The sequence below is a fragment of the Lates calcarifer genome, linkage group LG10 (assembly GCF_001640805.2).
Source record: "Lates calcarifer isolate ASB-BC8 linkage group LG10, TLL_Latcal_v3, whole genome shotgun sequence".
Classification (NCBI taxonomy): domain Eukaryota; kingdom Metazoa; phylum Chordata; class Actinopteri; family Centropomidae; genus Lates; species Lates calcarifer.
This window is the reverse complement of record NC_066842.1, coordinates 18,385,823-18,410,960: the sequence shown is the minus strand read 5'-3', so window position 1 is coordinate 18,410,960 and position 25,138 is coordinate 18,385,823. Positions and strand designations below refer to the sequence as shown.

General features: G+C 44.5%; 1 protein-coding gene across 2 annotated transcripts in view; it reads right to left on the bottom strand.

The window, feature by feature from the left end:
• The window catches only part of dusp8a (dual specificity phosphatase 8a), a 44,479-nt gene that overhangs the window by 16,514 nt on the left and 2,827 nt on the right, over positions 1 to 25,138 (bottom strand). For both annotated transcript variants that reach the window (XM_018664229.2, XM_018664230.2), the window contains exons 2-3: positions 20,637 to 21,066; positions 10,623 to 10,761 (exon numbers count right to left, since the gene is read on the bottom strand). In XM_018664229.2, the coding sequence (XP_018519745.1) occupies positions 10,623 to 10,761; positions 20,637 to 20,873 (376 nt within the window). In that variant the 5' untranslated portion in view covers positions 20,874 to 21,066. The remainder of the gene's footprint in view (positions 1 to 10,622; positions 10,762 to 20,636; positions 21,067 to 25,138) is intronic.

Genomic DNA, 25,138 nt, shown 5'->3' with positions numbered 1-25,138 from the left:
GGTGTGTGTGTAGAAAAAGGGGGACTGTAAAGCCTCAATATGAAATGTTGCTGGCCTCTGCAGGCATGCTCCTACGGTATGTATGCATGCATATAAAGCCTGCACATTCACATTGTGTAAAAGTGTCAGTATGTAAAGTGAATGTTAATTTTTGCCCAGGGTGAGACAGCTCACAGCTGCTTTCTGAGGTTGTATATATTAGTGATACATGTGTGTATGTATCTGTGCAACAAAGGCTAAATACTGTATGTGCAGGAACCATGCTTATTAGTGAGCAGGAATAAAAAGATGAAGAATGTGTGTGTGAGTAAAAGGTGTGTGTACTCGGCTCTCGTCTGATTTCCCCGGAGGTGAATTTGTCTACACAGGTTCAGTTGAGCAGAACGGATGGTTATTTCATTCTAAATGCTAATGGCTCGAGCTCGGATGCACAGGGTTTCCTTGCAGCACTTGAAGGCAATAACACACTGGAAACACACCTCACCTCTCTCGTTATGCCTCACATGTTGGACAGTCTGGTATACACACACACACACACGTGGTAGCAGTGCAATAACTGGCGCTGCTCTGTCAGAGAGGAGCTGACAGCGGATCAGTTGGTTTTTAATGAGCTTGTACCGCTGCGACATGTGGACCGACAGGCAGGTCTCAGATCAGTTCAGTGTTAATTAGCTCCTATCGGCGCAGCAGGCAGGCTGACAGACACACTGTCCTCACAACAGTGCTGGAAGCCGTGCCATCTGGTCCTCTGTTAGTTACACACACACACACATGCACACACACACTCCTCAGTGTCTACCAGTGTCTTGTCTACCTGTCTCACAAATAGCTCAGACAGTCTCAGACAGCACCACAGTGTTTCTCTCCAGTCTGCAGGGTGTCTGTCTGTGCCTGTATCCCCCAATATTCTTTTACACAACAACTATTATCTCATCAGCACACGCAGCATTGACTCATAACACAATTAAAGGCGTGAAATGTGAGTCAGTTTTTCCCCATATTTTTTATTATTACTATTTTCAAATAATCCTTTTCCATAAAGAAACGGAAATATAATATTTTCCAGTGAGATAACATTCAAAGTTTATGGAAAAGATTTTTGGAGAAAAAAAGATTTTTGCACAGTAATTTCAGGAAAATGAACACATTGCAGAACTTTTAGTCATTCAACAGTGTCCCCTCACACATGGATACGCAGCAGAGGCAAGGCGTTACACCCCCAGGGACTGTTTTTGGGCGTACAGGACATGGTGACAGCAGCTATCGCAATGCCAGTGGTCAGGGCTGGCTTTCCTGCCATTACAGGCCTCAGAGACAGTGTTTTGTGTGTGTATGTGCGCGAGCATGTGTGTGTATGTGTGTAACATCCACAACCCGACAGTGACATCACTCCGGCAGCTACAGTAGAACAATGGAGAAGGAATGACGTGATGCCGTGAGAGGAACTGGGCAAGCTGTTTCTGAGTGCGCCCTGCCAACGCCTTCATGATGCTTTGAAATGATTTTTAAAGCTGACTGTAAGTCTTCTGAGTATTATTTTTTTGTCTGAATAAAAAGCACTTTTAAAGTATGAATGCACAAACACATGCTCAACACACACATTTGTATACATTCATGCCGAGTTCCCTAGGCGTCTCCCCATTTCACCACAGGGAGTCCTGATGTCACTTTATCAGAAACAGGAAATGGTTACACAACAGAAAGGGAAGTGGCCTCTCTGTAGGCTGCCCTCATCTATGCATGTGTGTATCTGGTTGTGTACGGAGGGCTCTGTGAGTGTGTTTGTGTTTATGTGTGTGAAGAGGGGAAAGATATCAGGAGGACCGGGAATGATCACAAAACTGCTGCAACTCCTCAATCTGGGGCCTCGGGCCTGCCTGGAACTCCAAAATTAGCCTGTTGCCGTGGCGATGGAAAAATCTCCCGCCTTTATCAGGAAGTAGCGGCAGCCCCAGAGGTTCAGCCCAAAAGTCTGTGTGTGGTCAGTGTGTATTTACGGTAATAAGACCTCTGTTACAAGTCTGTGTACATACCAGGAAAAGTGTTAAACCGCCGAGGATTTAAACTGCTCTGCCCTGCTACAGGCAACTAGTCCACTCCTCTGCCAACGAGCCTGGAAAAGAAAATCCGCCTGTCTTTTTTTGGAAAATAATTAGCAAACTGCATATTGAAATAGATTTTCTCATACTATAACTCACTTCAAATGGCTGCCAAGAAATAAAACCTCATCCACATGGCGGTGGTGTAGTCTAAATCTGATTAAAACAGATGAAAAAAACCCACAGCAACCAACCAAATAGGTAAATAAGGAAGCAGCGCTACGACATGCCAGAGATAAAGTGCATCAAAGACAGCACAGCGATAAACAGGAATCCACCATTGTTCCAGGGAATGATGGTATGACAGGAGCGGCAGTGGGCAGTCCGAGCATGAATGGAATCTGGTGGATGCCGGCCAGCACTGGGTAGGATAAACTAGCATAATTGTTAGCTACTCCTTATCCCTTTTCTTCTGCCTTTGGAAATTTCCACTCCACATGTGTGTCAGAGTCATCAGGATAAATGCTGCTGCAGTAAACTGATGGCGCAGCAACCAAACTACCGTGCCCTTGGCCCAAATTCACGATGGGGTTCAGAGTTATGAGGTGCTGATGGGGGAAGTGTAGCGCAGAGAAGGGGGGAGGAGAAGAAAAGCGTCCTGGGTTAGCACGCTGCTCAGCCTCAGCTCCTGTTGACCTGATGTGTTGACACTGCCTAGGTAACAGTTTAAACAAACTATTTTTATTCCATGCTGGATGAATGCATGACAGGGGTGGGTTGGGATCTTCAAAAGGCCTCTAGATAGATTTCAAATGCAGCAGGAGCCAGAAGGTATGCACTGTGAATGGACTGTATACACAAAGCAGCTTAAACAACTATGGTTGAGGTATTTAGGGCACTGTGGTACAAACACTGTCCCACAGGATTTCTCCACAACATTTAACTATTATAAAAAACTGCATCTTGGAAAAAAAGAGATCAAAGGTTATTGTGCATATGCGTATTGCTAATTTCAAGTCTATACTTAAGCTGCTACACAAGACGCCATTTTTGTTTGTATCCCACAACAAACTTCAACTTTTTTTTCCAAAATTATGAGCTTTGTCATACTGTTAGACCTTAACTTAATTGTGACAGAAGTTTCACATTACAACATTTTCAGGGAGGTATGCAATACAACTAAGATTTAATTGTCTGTACCTGGTAATGGTGAATTAAGATCATTTAAGTTATGGTAAACTTTTACATCTTATACTACATGTTAATTGTTCTCTCTGCTATGAGAAATGAAATGATGCTCACTTTGCCTTTAAGTACATCCAAGCTTAAATATTGCGTTTATGTGTCTGCACTGACGTCTTAAGCTCTAACAACTAAACTCTTACATGCGTGCATCTGGGAGAAAATCTCATTCTCCTCCTTTGCATGCTAAAGTATATACGTATGACTGTTTTTCACTTGGGTGCATGTGTGTGTGTGTGTGTGTGTGTGTGTGCATGTGGCCCCTCAGAGTCAGCAAGGGACTCTGAGTGATGGAGGAGAAAGGGAAGAGGAGCAGGAGGCAAGCAGAGCAGTGAGATCACATCATGGTGGAAACATTTGGCAACGGCTCACATAAACACACACACACAGACGCATAAACACACACACACATCATACCGTGCACGCAGACACACACACACGCTGGCCTGTTTTTGTTCTCCGGTTTTGAGGGAAAGAAGGGGAAAATGACATCAAGCTCATCATGTGAGGCCAATGAGACAGACGGGGGAGGGGGTGAGAACACTGGCAGAAACAGAACATTGTTACATAAAACTCAACTCGGTACAGGCCTCCTCTGGGCCCTTTTACCATATTATGTGTGTGTGTGAGTCTGTCCATATGTGCATGCATTTGCGGGCTTGCCGGAGTGTGTGTGTGTGTGTGTGTGTGTGTGCAAGTTAAGCATTTGCACAATACCTCATCAAGGTGTGAGGCTAAAAAAGGAGCTCATTACATACCTGCACAGTGACTGTTTGCAGAAAACAGAGCATTATGTCACTGTGTAGCTCCAAGGCTTCTCAAAGTCTGCAGCACTTTTCAGAGCAAAGAGGTGATGTCATAGATATTTTTGTAGGCCATTTTCTTTGACCTTTGTGCTCCCTCAGTGCCGGCCGGGGTGGGGCTGGTGTGTGTGTGTGTTTGTGTATCTACAAGCCAGGGTGAGAGCACCGAGGCCACTGGCGCCAGATGTGACGACCGCAGGAGTCTGGACCTAAAAATAGAGCTCTGTTCTCAGCACCGTGAAACAGAAGAGAGGAGAGAGGGAGAAAGAGGAGGCGGAGGACAGAGTGGGGGAAGAGGGGAAGAAATACGGGGGTGGGGTGGGTAAAGGGGCTGAAGGAGCGATGGACAGGAAGGCGAGGTCATTGAGAATAATGTGTCAGGTCTCCCTGGGGAAGGTGAGCTCACCTCCTAATGGCACCACTGGCTCCCTCTCAATGAAATCATTGATCTGCTGGGGCTCCCCGTGGGGTAATGGGGAGAGGTCAGATGGAGAGGGGGAGGGGCAAGAAGGTGCAGAAAGGGCAGGTTAGGGGGTTAAGAGACACAGTAGAAGACGGTGGTGGAAAGAGGATGGTTGGAAGAAGGGCAAGCAGGGACCTCAGGCACACAACAAATAATTAATGTGCAACCTCTCTGACCTGCACTGTGGCTAATCACAACACACCTGGAGGCTTTAAATGGTAAATAAACATCACTCATTCATTGTTTACACAGCTCGATTGATCACGTCAACCTCTGGGCATTGAGCAGAAGACAGATATTTATGAAAAAAAGAGATTTGTGTCTATTGAAGCATTGCGAGCACACTTTCACTTTACTACTTTGCAGGTGTGCACGCATGTGTGTGGGTTTCTCCTCTCAGACCGGTTCAGAGGATGTGGAGACTTCCTGCTGGGCTCCAAAAGGAGAAGAAACCATAAAGCAAGACTCTCAGCTCTGAGGAGGCTGACGAACACTGCACAGGTCAGCATGACGGCCTGTCTCGTTGAATGAGCTCCTCGACCACACACACTCTGACTGACACACATGCGTGGACATGAATAAATGTAGCCAACCGAAGGCTCTTGCACACACACAGACACACACACATTCAGAATGAAATGAGGAGTATTAGAGTATTACCTCATCTCCTCCACAGCTCTCCTCCTTCTGTTTTGTCTTTTTTTCTTTTTCTCATACATGCACTCTAAAACATTGCCTCATGCGCGTGCACGCACTACTTCATATGCACATATTCATGCAGACATGCGCACAGACACACAAAAACATGCGTACACACAAGCACACACTGACACAAACAGACCTCCTTATGTAGCTCATTGGAATGTCGCTGTGAACGGCCGCATTGTGAGATTCGGCCTCCCACGATTACCTCACCTCTTCAGCTTCTCTCTGATGCACACACGCACACATGCACGCACACACAGATGTACACGCACGCATGCACACGCGCACACACACACACACACACACACACACACACACAGGGGCCACCGCCCCATTGTATAACAGTGCACAAGAATGACACGTAACTGCATTGACCTTTGTACCTCTGTCTGCGCAGTCACACCCTAACCTGATCTCATCAAAGCCCCGGGGTACACAGCAGCTCCTGTGTGTGTTTTTGAGTGTGTGTGTGAGATAAAGAGAGCGCCAGCAAAAGAAAATGAAAGAGAGAGACCTTTCATCTCCTAATGCCTCTCATCAGTATGTCATCGCCACGTCTTGTTCTGTGTGCTTTTGCATTGAGCTGGAAGGCTGACAGCGTGGGAGCATGCTAACCTGTAAAGATTAAAACTGTGTCCCAGTTACACACGCCATGCAAATACTACAGCACGATATGATATATTTACTACCATTGTAAATTATTTTTCATTTACACAAGAAATGATCCAACAATAAAACTCAAAAAGAGGAAAGAACAAGTGTTTTAAAAAAGAAAGAATACATTGTCCATAAACTGTTCAAATTCTTTCCAGATGTGTGCATGTGGGACAACCCTGTCCATCAACAACACGCGAATTTAGTATGGATAGAGACATCTTAATGCTACCACCTTTTAAAGTGAAAGCATGACATTATTCAAAACCTGGATAGACTTGGTTGGTGTGTAGTATGGAATGTGGAACTGCTCAAATCTCACTGAGCCTGTTTAGGTGATCCACGATGGGTGGAGGTCAGAGGTCACATCTACATACCTATCTATCTACCTGGATTAGATTTTGTGGACAGATCACAACTAATTAGTATCATTATTAGGATTTTATTATCAATTCATCTGAAGATTTTTTGTAACTATCTGATTAACTGATTAATATGTTTGGTCTATAAGTGTCAGAAAACAGAAAACAATCTTCTGAAAATATTCTAAAGGCCCAAATTGCTTGTTAAAATGTTCTGTTAAAATATTTCTGTCTGAAAAACTTTACAAAACCCAACCCAGAGATTCAGAGACAAGCAGAAATTAAAAAATAAATAAATTATCAAAATCATTCTGTTGATTAAATTCCCTAATAATGAAATATAATCATGGAGGGTAAGTGATGTGTACATGCTGCCCTCCAACCTTCCCCCAGTGCGGAGAATCTAGACATGTCTGGCGCGTGCCTTCATCCCTTATCTCTATCTCATTTCCTTGTGTGTCCCTTTTTTCTCCTTTCGCTCTATCTCTTTGACCCAGTGGTATAACACTTTAGTAATCCTGCGAAAAACACTGGCAGATGGCGCTAGGAAAGATTAGGAGCAGTCTTGCACATCTGCAAACTCCACACACACACACACACACACACACACACATACACACACACACACACGCACACACACACACACACACACATTTGATGGATAAAATACACACCTGCATGTCCCTACGCCTTCATTTCCTCTTCCGTGATCAAACTCTTGTCTTTTAAACATTTATTTGCATTTGTTTATGTTTCCTAATTTCTGGCTGTCAGGTTTTACAGTAATTCGACAAAGTCTGTGTGCTATGAATAAAATGCGCTGTTATTTTTATCACCACCCCCAATCCACTTGAAAGTATTATCCAACTCTCTTTTCATCTGTAGAACATCAGTACATATCCCACACTTTCTCTCTCCTTTTTGATTTTCTCTTTCTATTCTGTCATCACAGCTTCCTCTGCTAAAACTAGAACATGAGGTTCAGATGCCAGCATCAGAAACGTTTTCACCCTGGCAGGCCTGCATCAGAGCCGACGTGACACAGGACAAAGCTACGCAGTTGGCATCAGCTAACATACCACCTAGCTACATAGTAGCAGGCAGTGTTGTCTTTGGTTTGGCTGTGTGCTGCAGATTGGTGGGAAACATGCAAACTTTAGACCCACTAGGGAGGCAGCTGGCTCCAACCAAGTGATGTTCTCCTCCTCTACACATACACACATACACACAGATGCACACACACACACACAAAAAGTCAGAACTCTGAAAAAGGCAAGACACATCAGCCTGAGCTCCAACTGGGTGAGATCATTGCTGTGGTAAAAATATGGCTGTCCTTGGAGAGACATGATTCTCACAAACACTTTCACACAGTCGATGAAGAAATCACACAAGTGCACATGTGTACACAAGCATTTGTGTGTAAGCCCCCTGTGCATGTGCGTTCATGCGCATGTGCATACATTTTCCAACTGCTACCACCACCACATCCGGTATGTGAATATATATAATATATAAACACAGGGTGAGAGTCATTTGCTACCTGGATTACTTGTCTCATTCACAAAAACAATGGCCCTATTGGGACACAGCTCGCTCCATGACATCATCTGCATGTAGGAAGTGGTGTGCTCTCTGAGTCTGACTTATTGATTATCTGTGAATGGAGAGAAACCCAAGAAGAGTCACTGATTGTTTTTGAATCAATACGTTCCCAGTACATGCACGTTGGTTGTTTAACTTGTTATTCAAGCAGCTTATCTGTCAATCTCAATTTATTCTCCTAGTTTATGGTACATTTAAGTCATTAAAAATTAGCTTTAAAATATGGAAAACATAAAACCCACTTTAGAAATGTGTGCAAGACTGTGCCCTAATCTCTCTTTGGAAAGCCTCTGCATAAGTAACAGTTAAGGCAGAAAATCCTCTTCCCCTCAGACAACAAGCTCAGTAATTATTCTTTTATTCACCCTGTCCATCCCATTTATGGATTCTTTTCTCTTCATCTCTCTATCTGACCCTCCCTCCTTTCCCCTTCCACCCACATTACCCCTCACTTGATTTGCAGCAATGTTACGGTGTGCGCTGAGCGCGCATGTATGTGTGTGTGGTCTGCGCGCGCAAGGCTGAAAATAAGTCGTCAGTCAGATATGAAGTCATCGGAGGAATTATTAGCATCATAAATCAGAGGCTCAGTAGAGGGGCAGGGGGGAGAGGTGGAAAAGAGGGCGGTAGGGGGAGAAGGGAGGGAAGGGCAGAGGACGAAAGGAGAGGAAGAGAGAGAGGGAGAGAGGGGAGGATTATTGTTTGCAATTTTAAAGTACCTTGAAACTTTAAGAATGTGAGAGGGGGAGTAAAGCCAATTAAAGCCAGGAATGAGGGGAAAAGCAGGAAAAAAGGAAGGAAGAAAAGAAGAAGGGCCTCAACTAAGAATAATTCTTCTTATCAGTTAATCTATCCATTATTTTTTCCCCACAAAATAGTGACACATGCCTGTCACAAATTTCAGACCAACAGTCTAAAGCCCAAAGACATTCAATTTAAAATGGGACAAAAAACAGAGAAAAGCAGTAAATCCTCACATATGACAAAATGAGACCATAGAATTGATGCTTGATAGGGGATTTCTACAGTTAACAAATAATAACTAATAATTCATTTGCTATTTGTTTTGCAAATAATACATTCAAAAATACTGCCCCTGCATGGTTAAGGCAGCTATGAAGAGCCTACGACGCAAGATGGCACAACATGACCCCTGACCTCTATCCTCCATTTGAGTGCAGACTGTGCAAAGAACTAAAACCCATGATTAAAACGGTCTCTCACAAACATTTTCTAATTAGGATTATGTCTTGTTAATTAAAATAATCTCAGAAATAACTCTTCAAAAGCCCTAATAAATTCCTGCTAACCACTTCCCCTTCTCATAACTCACATCGTCTCTCTCATGGAAACTCTGCAGGTCCTGCAGCATTCATCCACATGATGTCATAATGCAAATGCATGCATGAATGCAAGCATGCAGACGTGTACACGCAATGCCCCTCCATCTGCCCACCCATACACGCATACACACATAAACATAAAGTGTGCACACACTCTGGCTGCTAGCTCCACTGACCCCAATAATACAACCACCCAAACAACAGCCAATGCCATTGGCTGAGTCCTTCTCTGCCACTGTTGTCGTGGAAACAGCAGAAAAGCAGGGACAGAAATGGAAGAAAAAAAAAAAGATTCTCCTGAGGAAATGTAGCGGGAGTGAGCTGAGGAGACTGATAAAGAAGAAGAGGAGGTAATCACTGACAAGGGGTGTTTCATTAGGAAGGGTATGATGTCTGATCAAAAAAGCTGGGGAGGAAAATCCTGGCTCTCAGACACAATCAGTGAATGTGTGTGTGTGGTATTGAACATGGGTTATGTGTATGCACACAGTATGTGTGGCTGTGCCCAGCCTAAGCATGTGCTCAGTACATCTCTGTGACTGCAACTAATTGTGGGTGCTTTGAGGCAATCCTCGGCATCTATGAATGACTCATGAAAAAGCGTTAATCCCCCAGCGGAGGGAGAGAACTGAGAGGAAGAGAAGAAGAATGAGGATGTGGGGATGCAGAGAGGAAAGAGCGGGGATTTGCCCGAGCAGCATGCCTCTGCCATCTTATTTCCAATCCTGACTGAGGCAGATTATGCTCTCTCTTTCTGCACTGACACATTTGGGGTGGATTCATAAGCCTCCGCTGGTGGGTGTGTGTGTAATGTCATCCCTTAAAAAGCTGCAGCCACCGCAATCGGGATGTTATTAACTCAACGAGGCTATTAACAGTCTTGCTGGGGCTCAATTATAAGTCTTAGTATGCTTAGTGGACACTATGACAGGATAATAACTGTGGTAAATAAGGCCAGAGGATTGAAGTTAAGCTTCAGCTTTATTTCAGTGATGCTGGGTAAGAGAACGACTCCAGGGAAGCTTAAACATCAAAGAATCATCTCAGAGGCTTTGTATCCAGGCAGCATGATTTTATACTTTGTCCTCTCTCTCCTATCTCCACATATACCTGTGAACCTGAGCAAGTCTGACTGCCACTTAAGAAATAAGAAACAACTAGTATATCATAATCGAGGAGCTGAACACTTTGTTGCGCTCATCAGTGACATCTGCTGACCAAACTGCATCATGACAAACAGCTCCACTCTGATCAGCAGAGGGGTGAGGTGACACACACCTGCTTGCTAGCTCAATAAAAGGAAATAAATAGAGAATTTTAGTCAGACATGTCCTTTTGAGATCAAGAGGAACATCTCCTGCTCACACCTCCATCATCACACTCACACTCCACACACTCTCGCGTACCGGTGAGCAGGGAGACTTTGTGGAAGGTGCCCTCCAACTTTCCCATGAGAATGTGCACAAAGCCGTCTTTGGACAGGTGCCCCGCCTCTTTGGAACTCTGGTCATAGACCACCACTTCCTGCTTCCTGCCCAGCTCCACCTGCACAACAGGATAAACAACAAGGAGAGTCAAGTTTATTATTCAGTAGTGCTGTGGAAAGTATGACAAGCATTCAGCACCAACGAGGAAGTTAATATTACTGGAATTATAAGCATCTATTCAGCATCCTGGACAGTGTAACTGAGTCCGTATATATATCTTTCATCATCAGATAGCGCATTGTTACAAGACATTCTGACTATAAATGCACATGAGCTGCTGTAGATATCAAGCCTCCTGTCCGACCCTGGTATAGTTTATTCAGACACTTGACCTCTCTGCTGCTCTAATATACACCAGGAAGCAGCAACAAGAAAAAGAAAATGAATTCACAAACGCACCAATGGGAGTTGATGACAATAAACACTGTGGATGCCAGGGACTGCAACAGTAAGCAGGATGAACTACAGGTGATTCTAGAGTAAGTTATGAAGATAGGATTATGAATAATGCATGAGGGCTGAGTGTTGCTCCCTGCAACTGTGACGGTATTTTATATTTACTGTGCAGATACTGCTGAGAGGGTTGTTTGTTGTAATGGCGGGGTAATATCAGTAAAATCATAAAAGCTGGCTACACTGTGAAGGGTGTGGGTATTCATCAATGCATCAGTGTGATGCTGTTTATGTCATACTGTAAGAAAGATGAGAGGATATGAGCATGCGCCAGTGTGATAAAGTGTGTGTGTGTGTTTGCATGGGAGAGTGTGTGAGCATGTGCTGGTGCACACACACCAACCAGGCAGTGTGTTGTTCCCCATGTTGTCAGGCAGGCTTTGGTCACATGACCATCAGGCAGCACCTACTGCAGCTATGAATCACTGCATCATTGAACCGCCACTGGACAGGAGGGGAGAGAGGGGAGGAGGATGGAGCGCGAGCAGGAGGGAGAGGGGGGATGGATGGAGAGGGTGGGGGTAGCAGAGTAGCAGGGGAAAGATGGAGACGAGATGGAGAAAAGGTACAAGAGGGAAATGAAGAATAAAAAAGGGAGAGAGAAAACGGAGGCGGGGAAAAGGGGCAGGTGGTGGAGGAGAAACAGAAGATGGAGGGGCGAGAGGATGATACAGGACAAGCCACTGCATTTCTTTGTTTACCTCAACATGCAGAACACCATCCTCATCTAAAATGTGCCACTGAACAGCTGTTAGCTTCAAGGCAAAACTGCACTTTTTCCAAGCTCTTTCCTGCCCCTTCTTTACTCTCTATATGCTGAAAGGCACACTGGTGGTAATAGCACACAGCTACACAGGGAGCATGGAGTGTGCCTGATTATGTTTCTGCTTACGGAGCAGCAGTAGCGGAGCACCTTGGCAGAAAGCCACGCAGGTGATTTACACAGGACAAAGTCAGTCTCTGAAGTCTGGTTAGAAGTAACTCGGGACCAATGAATCCCAGCTTAGCTGTGCCTGCTCAGATCAAACACCAATACTGACATGAAGCCACGAAAAACTGAGGCAGAAACCCTGATCTGCAGCATCAATCGAGAAAGAAACAACTTGCTTTCTGGTCTTAAGGCATTATAGGTTTGTCATCATAATATCTTAAAGAGGTGATGTTTCCAGCATAGTATCTGTTCACTGTTAATGTCAAGGTGCCCTGGGAGCCTATGGGGGCTTTAAGATGCTGACTATGAACCACAATGTCCCTGATTTGAGTTTGGCTGGGGAATTTTAATAAAGGCATACCCCCCAAAATACTTAGTATTATTTATAATTATTGTTTGTAAGAAACACAGATGACCTGTGATGCTACCTATTCTGGTATATGCTTACATACAAGATATAGATAGCATAGGTAATGCCAAGATACACTCAAAACTGTACTAGTTAGTGGGGCCTAGTGGCGGTTAACATGCATTTCCCAGTGAACAACATTAATGTGGTGCTTACCCTGTGTTTTCTTGCTTTCACTTGCCTACAGCACTCATTTATTTGCTGTTTCCCTACTTACATATTAATCTTCATGTGTCTTTCTTTGTTTTAAATCCTCTACATCCTCCATTTTTACTAACCCTGGATAATTTTGGCTAATAATCCTAATGGGATCAGATCTAATTTGGGAGCTTGATCTCAACACGTGAGGATTACAAGCCTTTAACTGCACATACATGCACAAATTAACAAACACACACATACACACACACACACACACACACACACACACACACACACACACACACACACACACACACACTACACAGAAGACTCATGCTGTGTTTTTCAACTGCACAGTGCAAAAAGTTTCACTTCTAGGGTGAAAATGTAAAATGAGTGCTGCAGTAAAAATAGAATAGTTAATCAGTCTGTTACATGCTGTCAGACAAGCTTGTGGGTGATGCATTTAGGTTTCATTAAACAATGAGTCATTTATCCCTGCTTAACAATTTCATAATTTACGGTATATGCTCTGTGAACTATTCTGTACTAATAAAGTAGATTTCCTCACTCCCTGGACTTACTAGCTAGTACTGTATAGGGGTATATGGTGTTTAGAATGTGGTCTTGATATGTTTTAAAAAACAGATGAACGTTAAACTGAAAAGCTGAAAAAACAAACAAACAAAAAAAACGAAGTTAACATAGTTAAAATACTGTTTTATCTGTATTTTTCACAAACTCCACAGTGAACTCAGAGGATTCATTCAGTGTTTCAGCTAGCAGGAGGAAATCCCACCTCATGTCATCCCCTTTGAATTTCATTCCCTGTGAGCTGACAAGAAATAGCAGCCTATATTTAATAGAGTGTATGAATGATAGTATAGATAGTAGGATATCAGCTGTACTTAAGATTTTGCGTGAATGATAGGCTAAAGATGTACGTCCTGCGTAGTATGTCATGTGCATTGAGTTTGCTGCAGTGTTAGAGGTCAACGACCCGGGGGAGCATGGGGCTTGCTGTCAGACTGCAGCAGTAGTACAGACCTCTCATCCCTCTGCAGTGCTACAGCATCACCACTATTATTACTGTACTGGCCCAGGCGCTCTGACGCATGCACACTGCAGGTAAACAAGGAATGCCACTGGTGGAGAGAGAGAGAGAGAGAAAAGGAGGGGCGATGGAGAGAAACAGAGATGAACAAATGGGGAAAACAAGGAAGGAAGGAGGAGAGAAGGGAGCGAGAAAAGGTAGCCCAAGGAGGGGATCAAGGGAAAGGTTGAGGAAGGAGGAGGATCAGCTATAGAGAGAGGGATAAGAGGGAGGAGGAGGGTGCTGAGAGGAACAGAAGGTGGCACTGGCAGACCAAATGCTACAATCCTGCAGCACCCAAGCTTTCTTTAAAGGATCTGAAGGCTGGCATCTCAGCAGGACATAAACAAGGAGCGGTCACAGGGGGAGAGGTTATTTTTCTCCTGTCACTTGCAAATGGAGATGGCAAGAAAGCAAGAGACTGCAAGGAGATCAAGAGGCAGAGCAGATGAAATCCAGTAGGACAAGTGTGTAAATTTGTGTTGATAATGTAAATTTAGGAAGAGAGGAAATGTGAGTGACAAAAAAGACAAAAAAATGAAAGTGTTGCACAAGAGACAGTCAGAAGTCTCTGCATCTTTCTAACTGACCCTGTGTCATAAAATATGAAGTAAGTGGGAGGAAAAACAAGGTCTGACACATGGCTGCAAGTCAAGGCTTGGCCTTACTGTCAATGCTCTTCTGTAGGGACAGATTGTTCACACACACAAACACAAACTCACACACCATGAAATATAAATAACGGGTAGCTTGGCAACTAAAGATATCAGTGGAATTGGCCCTGGCGTACAGTAAGTGCTTGTGTAAGAAAGTGAAACATGGTTTCCCCTGACCTCAGCAGTGCTACTGACCAGTGACAAGGTCAGTGCTGAGCGGGACAGTACGTGTGTTTGTCTGTGAACTGGCCTGTGACACAACATCAGCACAAACAGTCTAAAAATGGCCCCCACATTCCTGAAGTGCAGTCCGATTCCCGTCCGTACGTCCTCTCCAGGATGTCCCACAGAAAAAAAGTCGACTCCAGTATGAGCTCTCTTTGATTAACAGTGTTTTCAGCTCAGACAGTGAGTATGAAACTGTATTTTGATGTCAGTCTTTTCTAACAAGAGCACAATATGGCACACCTGACACTACATACAGTACATTACAAGCTGACTGGACCTGCTGCAACAGGCAGTGACCTCTCCTAGCAGTTGATCTGTCAGTTTAAGACTCCGCCACACAGGGTGCGACATATACCACTTGCCGCTGTAAAGACACCACCCTGGGGCTAAATGATGTCATTGACTGGCACTGGCAGCTGCCACTTCCATGTAAGCTTCAGCAGGTGTGATGTGTGTGCGTCATGGAGTCCCTGTATTTCTATCCTTGTGAGGACCAAATACAAAACAGTTTAGAGTTTTGGGTTTAGGTTACAGCTTTAGCATTATGTTGAAGTTTATGGGTTATGGAATAAATAATATCACTGGAAAGTGCAGTATTACAACCATGTGTGTGTCTGTGTTTGTGTGTGTGTTTCAGACAAGCATGTGAAGATGTGGCAGGGTGGTGAAAGTCCCTGATGTCTCGGTGCATGTGCACGGTGTGAGGTCATCACTCATCATTTAAGAGATGTGGTCACTTGATCTGGTCACACCCTCACACCACTGACACACACATATACACCAGGGCGCTCAAAAGTATGCAATTTCTCTGTCTGTTTCAGTCATCCATACAGACTAATTGTTGTCTATCAAGAGCACACATATGCAGCAGATCCGGTTATACCATGTAAATCCTCCTCTGTATGTGAGGAAAACCACATTCATATCCGCAAATCATCTTTCTTTTGCTAACATCTTAAAAGTATATTTTTATATACTTGTTACTTCTACTTTAGGGTGCAGTGGGTTATGTCTGAAACCATATTACAGTGTATGAGTGTGTGTCTATGTCAAACAGCGGGATCTTTAAAGCAAACAATGATTCATGCCATGACCTCATCAAGACAAACACATGACATATCCGGCTCTGTAGAAAAACCACTGCCGGCTACAGTGTCTTTGTTTGAACTTGGCAAAAGGAAAAATGTGAATGAAACATATAAAAATTCCCTGACTTTGCCCTCTGGGTAATGTGGGGAACAATCCAGGCAGTGAGTCATCAACAAAGTTCTCAGTTCTGCTGCTACTGTCAAGGCAGATGACACATGAAACACTCGTGTGTTGCCCTTCATTTTGAAATACCGTACTGCAGTTACTGGAAACTTCTGTGTTCAGAACAATACGATTATGAAAACTGTGTGGTGTTTTCCAAAGACATGCCTGTGTCTGACAAATATCAGGCTGAATCATTATGCCTTTTTTTGCCTCTACACAATGTAGGAATGCGCCCTTGAATCTTCATAAGTATCCACAAATTTCCCATGTTCAGCATCATTACAGAAAGCAAAGGAGGATAAACACAACATATGGTACGTCATCAGCCGAATTGATGGAGATTTTTCTCATTGCATAAATGCATTAGCTGATCACAGGCAGCCCCCCCCCCCCAAACCCCAACTCCCCGTGCTAGGCAGCAGGGCACTCAGCCAATCCTACCAATTAAGATCACAGACAAGATCACAGACCCATCGCCTGGCTCTCTTTGTTGCTAAGTGGCCATTATACCAAACAACAATAAGTGGGCTACTGTTCATTATGACTAATATCTTGTATCACAACATTTGAAGACATACTCGAGTATAATTACAGGTGTAGGACAATAGCACTAAGAATTAAAGGTGTAAGCACTATTCATCTGTCACAAAGGCATGACACTACTGGCAAAGCCTCAGTCTGTTGTGCATAATGACTACTTGTATTATCTATTAATCTGTTGATTAATTTATCAATCTCTAAATTTATATAATAAAACAATAGAAAACGGTTAAGAATGTCCATCACAATTCACTAAACCCAATCCAACAATACAACAATCAAAACTATTTACATTATGACAAAACAGAAGAAGCAGAAAATTATCAGCTCTGAGGAGCTGGAAACAGTTATCTAAATTATCCAAATGATATTTGCTTTTCAAAAATTGTTTTCTGTCAATCAGCTTATTGGTGTATTGACTAACAGTCTTAGTGCTACATCAGTGTAATTGATTTATAAACTTTACACTAAACTTACAAGAGCACAGATTAAAAAAAAAAAAAAAAAAAAATAGGGGGCTCGGTCACATCTGCCTGGTAACCAATCCACTTATTGAGGTCAGTATGCCGATCCAGTGGATTTTTCAGTTTACATAAAAGATGCCAAATCATGGCCGAACTTATGGCTCTGTTTGCGTCTTCTGAATAGGCCACTGTATTCTTTCCACTACTCTGGGTCCCATTTATCAGAGGTCAGGAGGAAGGGTGCTTCCCAAGGCTGACTGCTGGTAGTGAAAACCTCTGGTCCATCTGTCAGGCCTGCCTGGCCGGCTGTCCCTGTCGCAGCAGCAGGGATTAGCCAGGCTTAAGCCAAGAAACCAGCCGCCTGCCCTCCAGCCTGTCAGAAAAGGCAACGAGGAAGCCCCATTCCCAACAAAGCCTGAGCCATCCCTCTCCCAGCAGAGGTCGACTACCACCTAACCTACTGTATCCAGCTCTCTCTGACCTACATTAATAGAGAGGGTTATGAGGGGATGGGATGTGAAAGGGAGAAGAAAGAAGACACCATTTTGATTGCTGCTGTGCTGGTCATAGATGTTCATTCAGCTCAGTTAACTGAAGCGTTGGGAGCTTCTATGAAAGAGGGTGAGTGCAGCGCCTTGGGGGATGCAGGCTATTAGTGCTCAATGGGATGTGAGGCGGGAGGCAGCCGGGGAGGAGGTGGAGGCAGCAGCCCATCCATGAATACCCTCAGTACTGCTCTCCCGCTTCCTGCATTCACTTGCCCAACAAAGAGCCACAATGGTGTCCTTTGCTGTCTTGGCTGGCTGAGGCGGCTCCTGGCGATGCTCAGAGCCATGTGGGGGGTAGAGAGGATGGTGAGCGTACGTGTGTGTGTGTGTGTGTGTGTGTGTGTGTGTGTGAGAGGTTAGCTGAGAGCCGGCTTTAACACCACGCAGCCAGTCTGCACGTGCCCAGCCCGCGGCCTGCCAGTGGCCGCACAAAAGGGATGATGTCATGCTTAGCCAATAACAAAGGAGTCTGGGTCCGTCGGGCCCTCCTCTCTCACCCGGCTAGTTCCAGCTTTATCCAGCCTAGCATTAATCGCAAGTCTTATCCTCTTTACTGGGGGTGGGGAATGGATAATAACAAACCAGCCATGGGGCAACACCAGGCACGGAGAGGAAGAGGAGAGGAAGAACGAATAAATGATGAAGTTGAAGGGGGTCGGTGGTGGGAAGCTGCAGGCTACAGTTGTGCGAGACAGACAGACAAAGGAGACAGAGCTGTCATGAGATTGAAAGTGAGAGAAAAAAGGAGGAAGTTTGGCTCTACAGGGTGCCACAGTGTGAGATCTGCCAACCACAGGGCGCCCCACACAGAGATGGACCCAACAGACCCAATGTAGATACACACTCAAGCTTGCTGCACTGACTGAAGTAATTAAACTCAAACTCTGACTAGATCCAAAGCCTCTCACACTTCACAGCTCTCAAGCTCTAGCTTTGTCATCCTCTCCAGCTTTTCTTTTGTTGTTGTTGCCCCCCCCCCAAATTCTAAATCTGTAGAATGTGAGAGTAGGTCATGCATCATCACAACCCAAAATAAAACCATTATCTGAGCTAAACTGGATCTTTTGGTCAGGGTGAGTCAAACATTCTGAGATGCAGGATCTCCCGTGTGGCCTTAGGGCTTACCAGCCTCTTTTGTATCCAGGTACCTGTAACTCTGGCTGGCAGAATGCATCAATACAAGAAGTATTACACAAGATCCTTGCCCAGTTAACGGTGGTAAGTTTTGGGTGAGAAGAAAGGCATGTGAGTTTGACTGCCAGAAGCCCTTGCAATAAAGCTGAATTAAAACTAATTGGAATAACAGAGAGTCTGTGAGAAACAGCAGGCGCATGGGGACTCTCAGCCAATGCACCAATTATACAGACGCTATTAGCTGAACTGAAGGTCGTTGGACTCGAGAAAGTAACAATAATCCACAGTTCTCATCCATTTTACCATCTGACTGTATGGAAAGTGTCAGTCACCTACAAGCGTTAACTGTAATCCAACAAGAGCAGCAAAGCAATAATCTAAAGCAATAATGTGTAATTATTTGCCATTTGGTGGGCAGGGCGTATTTTTGGTGATTTAAGTTCTGTAGCTGTGTACCAGATGGAAATACAGAGTTAGTTTGTCCATAAGGCAAGAAGCAGGTCTTGACTCACTCTCATAATTCGGTTTAACAGAATGAGATGACAGGTCAGACTCCCTGACCTGCAGCTGGCAACCAGGAAGTAAAACAAAACAATAGCATTTTATGGCCTGCCATTCAAACCCAGTGTGTCACACCTAAGAAAAAAATTTCAATCACTTGTCATGTGTCATTGACTGCTGTGCATCAGCGTCTTATTACATTGGGCGTGCCGCAGTTAAAAGTTAAACAAATACGTTAAAAATAACACTTGCAGAATTGATTGCAGCCAGGAAGAGGAACTTCATCTGCCACCTCCACAGCTTTGTTGTTGCTGTATGCACACGCAAGCTAAATGAAGGCGCGAAATACATCCCATGCATAAAACACACAAACGTCACCCCTCCAACCCCCCCCACATCCCCGCTTAGGTTTCCCCTCTCGCTCAGAGTGCCTTCAGTTTCACACAGTGACTAAAAATACAGGAGTCAGCATGCCACGGGTGGACAGGCCATGGAAAAAAGGCTGTCATATTCAGAGGAGAAGTCATGGAAAACGGGAGGATCGAATTTCAGGGCCACTGATAAGCAACAAACCTACAGTAAACAGGCCTGCCCACCAAATATAGTGCCCACTGATGTGGTGCAGGCACAGACTAGCACAGAGAAGCCCAATCCAGAACCAAAGTGGTACATGGATCGGGCTGTTGGAAATGTTCTGAGAAACAGATGGAGATGTTAGGGAGTCAGTGCCCTGCTCAAGGACACTTCAGCAGGGTGAACACTTGCTGACATGGCAGCTGGAATCTGAGACCTCCTGTTCAGGGAAAGTTTCCCAACTCCCTGCATCAGCTGTACAGTACTGTACAGACATGATATAAACAGCATGGGTACACTACAATAGTAAAGCGTACGCCATGAACTTTAATCCTTGAACATAGAGCAGTATTCTAACATATTTCCTGTGGCTCTGTGCCCATTTACGCAAAGAATTCCTCAACAGGATATTTTGTGTCACAGCAGTCCCCTCTGTATTAATGTTTTGCATTCCCATGCTGATTCTGCTGCTTCTGCTGAAACAAGCAAGATTATTCTGACTTGTCCCAGCACACTGCACTGTAAATGCACCAGTTTTAATTCCCCACCCTCATTTGCAAGAAGACTTGCTAGGTTTTTTCTTTATATGTGAGGAAAATCTTGTAATTCCCAAAAGTCTACATGGTACACGTGTATGTGTCAAATAATCAGCCTTTTAGCTGGGTTTTGTTGGTCTGTTGTCAAGGGAACATTTTGACTTGAGAGTTTTACATGTGAAAATCTTTAGTGCACCTTCATAAGATCAAACTGGGTTAATGGGATCAATATTCAATTGATCAACATTTCATTGATCCCTTTATGAATACTGTCATTTTACCTTCCACAGGTAGGTCAGAGTGCAAAACTAGCTTTGAAGCTCCAGCTAGTGTCTTGCCCTTGTGGAGGCTTGCCACACACATGCTCTGAATCCAGTCTGGCACTCAGAGTAAAAGGCTCTATAATCACTGGCATCACATCCTACCACCCCAAAATGCATCACCTGTCAGGTACGCTGAAGCTTTAACTCACCTTCACCTTGCCATTGGGTTGCAGCAGCTCAGTGACAGACACCTTGTCCTGCTGCAGTCGCCTCTTCACCAGCTTGGAGCAGCAAACGTTGACCGCACCTTGCACGTGCGACGCGTTGTACTCAGAGAAGGTCCTGCTGTCAATCACCAGCAGGCGGCCCGTTCCTCGCTGGATGAGGCTCGCCAGGCGCTTGATGTCCATGGCGCTTCGCTTAGTTGGCCCTTTCTCCCCTGCCATGATGATAGGAGGGGCTGAGTGGTAACCCTGTGTCACAGGCGTGGGGAGGGGGAGGTAGTAGTGAGGGATGGGGTGAGGAGGAAGAGGGGTAGATGAAAGAGGGGAAAGGTGGTGGAAGAGATGGGGAGGAGGAGGAGGTGAGGTCAGTGGAGGAGGGCTACCACCCGAGCAGGCGCTGAGAGATCCATGGTGCCTGCAGAAAGAGGAGGTAAACAGAGAAGGAAGAAAATGTAAAAGTTAAAATACAGCCACATTACTGAAAATAGTCTTCTGCACGGCATTCAGTGGTTTATTACAATGCTATTATTGACCAGTTGTGACATTCAAAACTGCCACTGTCAGTTTTCAGATGCGGATGACCAGGCAGCTGATGATCAGACATCAAGGGCATGATCACCTCTCGTCCTGGGGTTCAGTCCAATCATGCCAGTGCAATGAATAAAATAATTCAAGCCCAGCTACTACAAAGGGACAGTGATGGATTATTTTCTCATAAATTTGCAAACCAAAGTCTTGTGCACAATGTATTTTTGTATTATCTTTTATTATCAGACTTTGAGCACCTAGTGTATTAAAATAGCTACCATGCTAAACATGAATATAAAAGCTATTTAAAGACATAGAGGCCAGCTGGATCATCCACTGGGACTTATCAGTCCTGAGATCTGAAGGAATATCACACATTCAAACACCAAGCCAAAGACTTAAGTTAGACACGCGCAACAATAATACACTGGTGTGTGTGTGTGTGCCCGCGTGAGTGTGTGAAGGCTGGTTTGTTGCTGATCGAGGGTCTCTTGCGTGGTAGCTCATGAAACAGGAAACTGAGGGCGTGAGATAAATTAAGCTGGGGGAATTCAGAGAGCAGGTCTGGACACAGGCAAACGGCCTGTGTGACATCCTGTGTATGTGTGTGTGAATGTGTGTGCTGTCCATAAACCTGATGAACTGCCCCCCTCCCATCTATCACTACTAATCACTCTGATCTTCTGGCTGCCCATAGTCTCCACAGCACCTGTATATTTAACATGAGACACACACACGGTCATTTATCAGATCAATGACTGCACATGTGTGTGTGAGCGGCCATTACAAAAATTATAATGCCGCTTGTTTGAGAGAAGACATGAATAAAAAAAATTCTATGCAGGTTGTTGAACACTTCCTTGGTCAACCAGGTGTCATGCGACAAGTGAGAAGGTCAGAATGTGAATGCAGGCGCGTTGTTTTATTCATCTAAAAGGCACGTGGTGTCATGAAAAATGAATGGGCCACCTCTCATTTACCCCAAAGACTAAATGGAGGTTTAAACCTCGGTTGAAAAGGGAGAGTACGAGAGTTACATGTGTAGAAACAGATAGCGGAGGGAGATAAAAGTTGAAAAACACAAATGATGGGCGGGGGGCAGGGTTGAGACTAAGTAGGCTATAGGAGCAGTAGAAAAAACAGAGAACTGTGAAGCAGAAAAACACTTTGCACACCAGAGCAGTGGTGAGAAGGTGGGCGAGGAAACCGAGACAGAGAGAGAGAGATGTGGAGAAAACTGTGTCTTCTGATCCGCTAGTGTCTTGGGAAGATGTCCAGGCAGCTCTGCTCTGCAACTTTTCACCTCTGTTCTGACACCACCAGCATGCAGGGAGGGGGAGAGGAGAGTAGAGAGAGCAGGGGGTGGGGTGGAGGTAGTGAAGGATGTTATTCAGCGAGGATTGCTCCAGCCTAGAAACTCAGCTGGTTTAAGGTAAGAGAGGGGACAATTGTAAAGATGGAGCATGGATAAAAGAAATGAAGAGAAAGACAGTGCTTTCAAGAGGGACAATAAAAGGGAATAATAAAAGGAGCTGAGTGAACGAGGGAAAGAGAAATTGTGAACATTCTCATAAACTAACTTGCAGACGACTGCACCAAACTTAAGACACTGATGCAGAGTCAACGCTGTGGCATGAAATGTTATAAACAGTGTTGCGGTGACATTCATGGCAGCAAAAGCTGTGCACCATTCCTCTATGTATCCACAAAATAATCATTTTCTGTCACAGAACAATGAGTCCTAACTCTCAGACAGGCTTGCTGGCCGAGCCTGAACATAGATGTACACACATGCTGTTGCTGCCTGGTAACCTGCCTGATGCAACAGCAGCAGCACAGGAACATGGAAGAAAGTCTAGATAGACAGTAGCAACTGCCTCACTGTAAACACAGCCAAACTGCTGCTGTATCAGAGAGTGGCCACAGTAAAGGCATGGGTATGCACAAGACACAACAAAGCCATAACACAGACAAATCTTGGTAAAACAAAACACAGGATAGTCGAATCAGTCAATGAAGACTGAAGGTAACACACACAGTGCTGTGTACAAACATAATGCAGCTTATATTGTATCTTAAAAAAGCAACACAGACAGATAAATCTAATCCGGTTAATCTAATCTAATCTGCCCGTCTGCGTTATGGTGATGACTGAATGCAGGTTTCTGCATTAATACTTTAAGCAAAGCGCATGATTTGGTGACCTGCAGCGACATGGCACATAGCATACTGACATAGTGACATTTCTCCACTTTTCCCATCATGTGTACCCCAGCAGCCATTCTGCAGGAGTACTCAGCCTTGCTGCAATGCCAGCGCTGCCCTAACACAAACAGCCCCCCCACCTCTGCCACATTACGACCTGCCCCATCACCTGTTATACCATACCTTATATGGCGCGGAGCCCTTTAGCCGAGCGGCTAACAACACACAGCTTCCAGGGGTGTGAGTCTTTCTCTTGCTTTTTGCTGCTACCCCGCTGCTGAGCACAACATCTGATGCTGCATATGTCTAATGGCGACTGCTCTGCCACCCGCCCCGCCTCTCGCACATTTTCTCTCTGAATCCCTCCTTCGTACCCTATCACTCTCTTTCTTGCTCTTGTGCAGTGAATGGCGCTGGGGAGGGGAGGAGTGTGCAGGTTTACATGTGTGGTGGCAGTGAGCGGGGGAGACTGGTGCTCTGCATCTTTCCGCGCCGCTAGACAATTATCGTACGGTAACCTCGCTCTCGGCGGACCCTGTTTGTGTGGACAAGAGGGGGGAATGAAGAGAGGAGACAGTAGCAGAAGATGAAAGAAACGAAGGGAGAGACAGAGACAAGAAAACATCAGAATATAGAAAGGGAAAGAAATGACATGATGGGTAACGTAGGTACAGGAACCTCAGCAAGCTTACTCAGCATAACAAGCACAACCTGCCCCCTTATGCAAATCCATCTTTCTTCCTCCATCTTGCATCCAGACAGGAACAATAAGGAGCAAAAACAAACAAGCTCCTCAAACTAATACAGGCAGCAGCCAGGAGATTGTTGTGAGGCTCTGGCTGAACAGAGGAAAACAAGCTGAGAGGAGAGAAAGCAGAGAGACAGAGACAGTGTGTACAGGCCCGGAGCAGAATCTGTTGTTGCCATAGAAACAGCCCAGCTGGGGTGATCAGGGGGCATGAGGAGGGTGATGGGATGCTACTGGTGCTGATGCTGGATGAGGATACAAGAGCGGAGAGAGCTAAAACTGACGGTGGTACACACACTTGTAAAATATATTCTGACAACTTAAGCTGTAGAACTACACTGAGCTCATGTTCCTTTAACAAACAATTTATAAGAATTCATAGCTAAGTAGTCCACAAGTTGCTGTGTACAAGTATTCTCTCTGACTTGTTCTGCTGGCTCAGTTTGGCCCATTCTATTCTAGTCTGAGACAAGAAATTGATGAGTTTGTTTCTATATTTCTCCTGTGCTGGTTGAAAAAAAAAAACCTTCTTCTGACCTCTATTCCAAAAACGTAGTCTACATTCAAAGAAAGTACACATGGTCCAAAGATGTAGGCAGACAAGGTTGTGCACTTCCTTACAGTTGAAACAATAAAGTTACACCTTGACTGCTGGCAGAAGGCAGAAGAACCAGATCAACTGGTTGATTTTGAAGTATTCTTTTTTTTTCATTTTGTTGTAATTTGAATATCTTTATTTACCTACAGTGCCTCCAAGGTACAGGAGCTTTCATTTTTTAAAACCATGAGAACCACGAATGTTAAGGCACCTGGATGATGAGTATAAGTATAAACAAACCATAATGTCATGTCTACTCTGCTAATAACAATCTAAAAAACATGATAATAACCACGCTTAAACACTAGCTGACCAGATGATTAAGGAAAAACTATTCAACAGAAGAATTAATAATCTAAATAAATATTGTTTATTTAGAGGTATAGTGCTATGTGTGTTGATGAATGC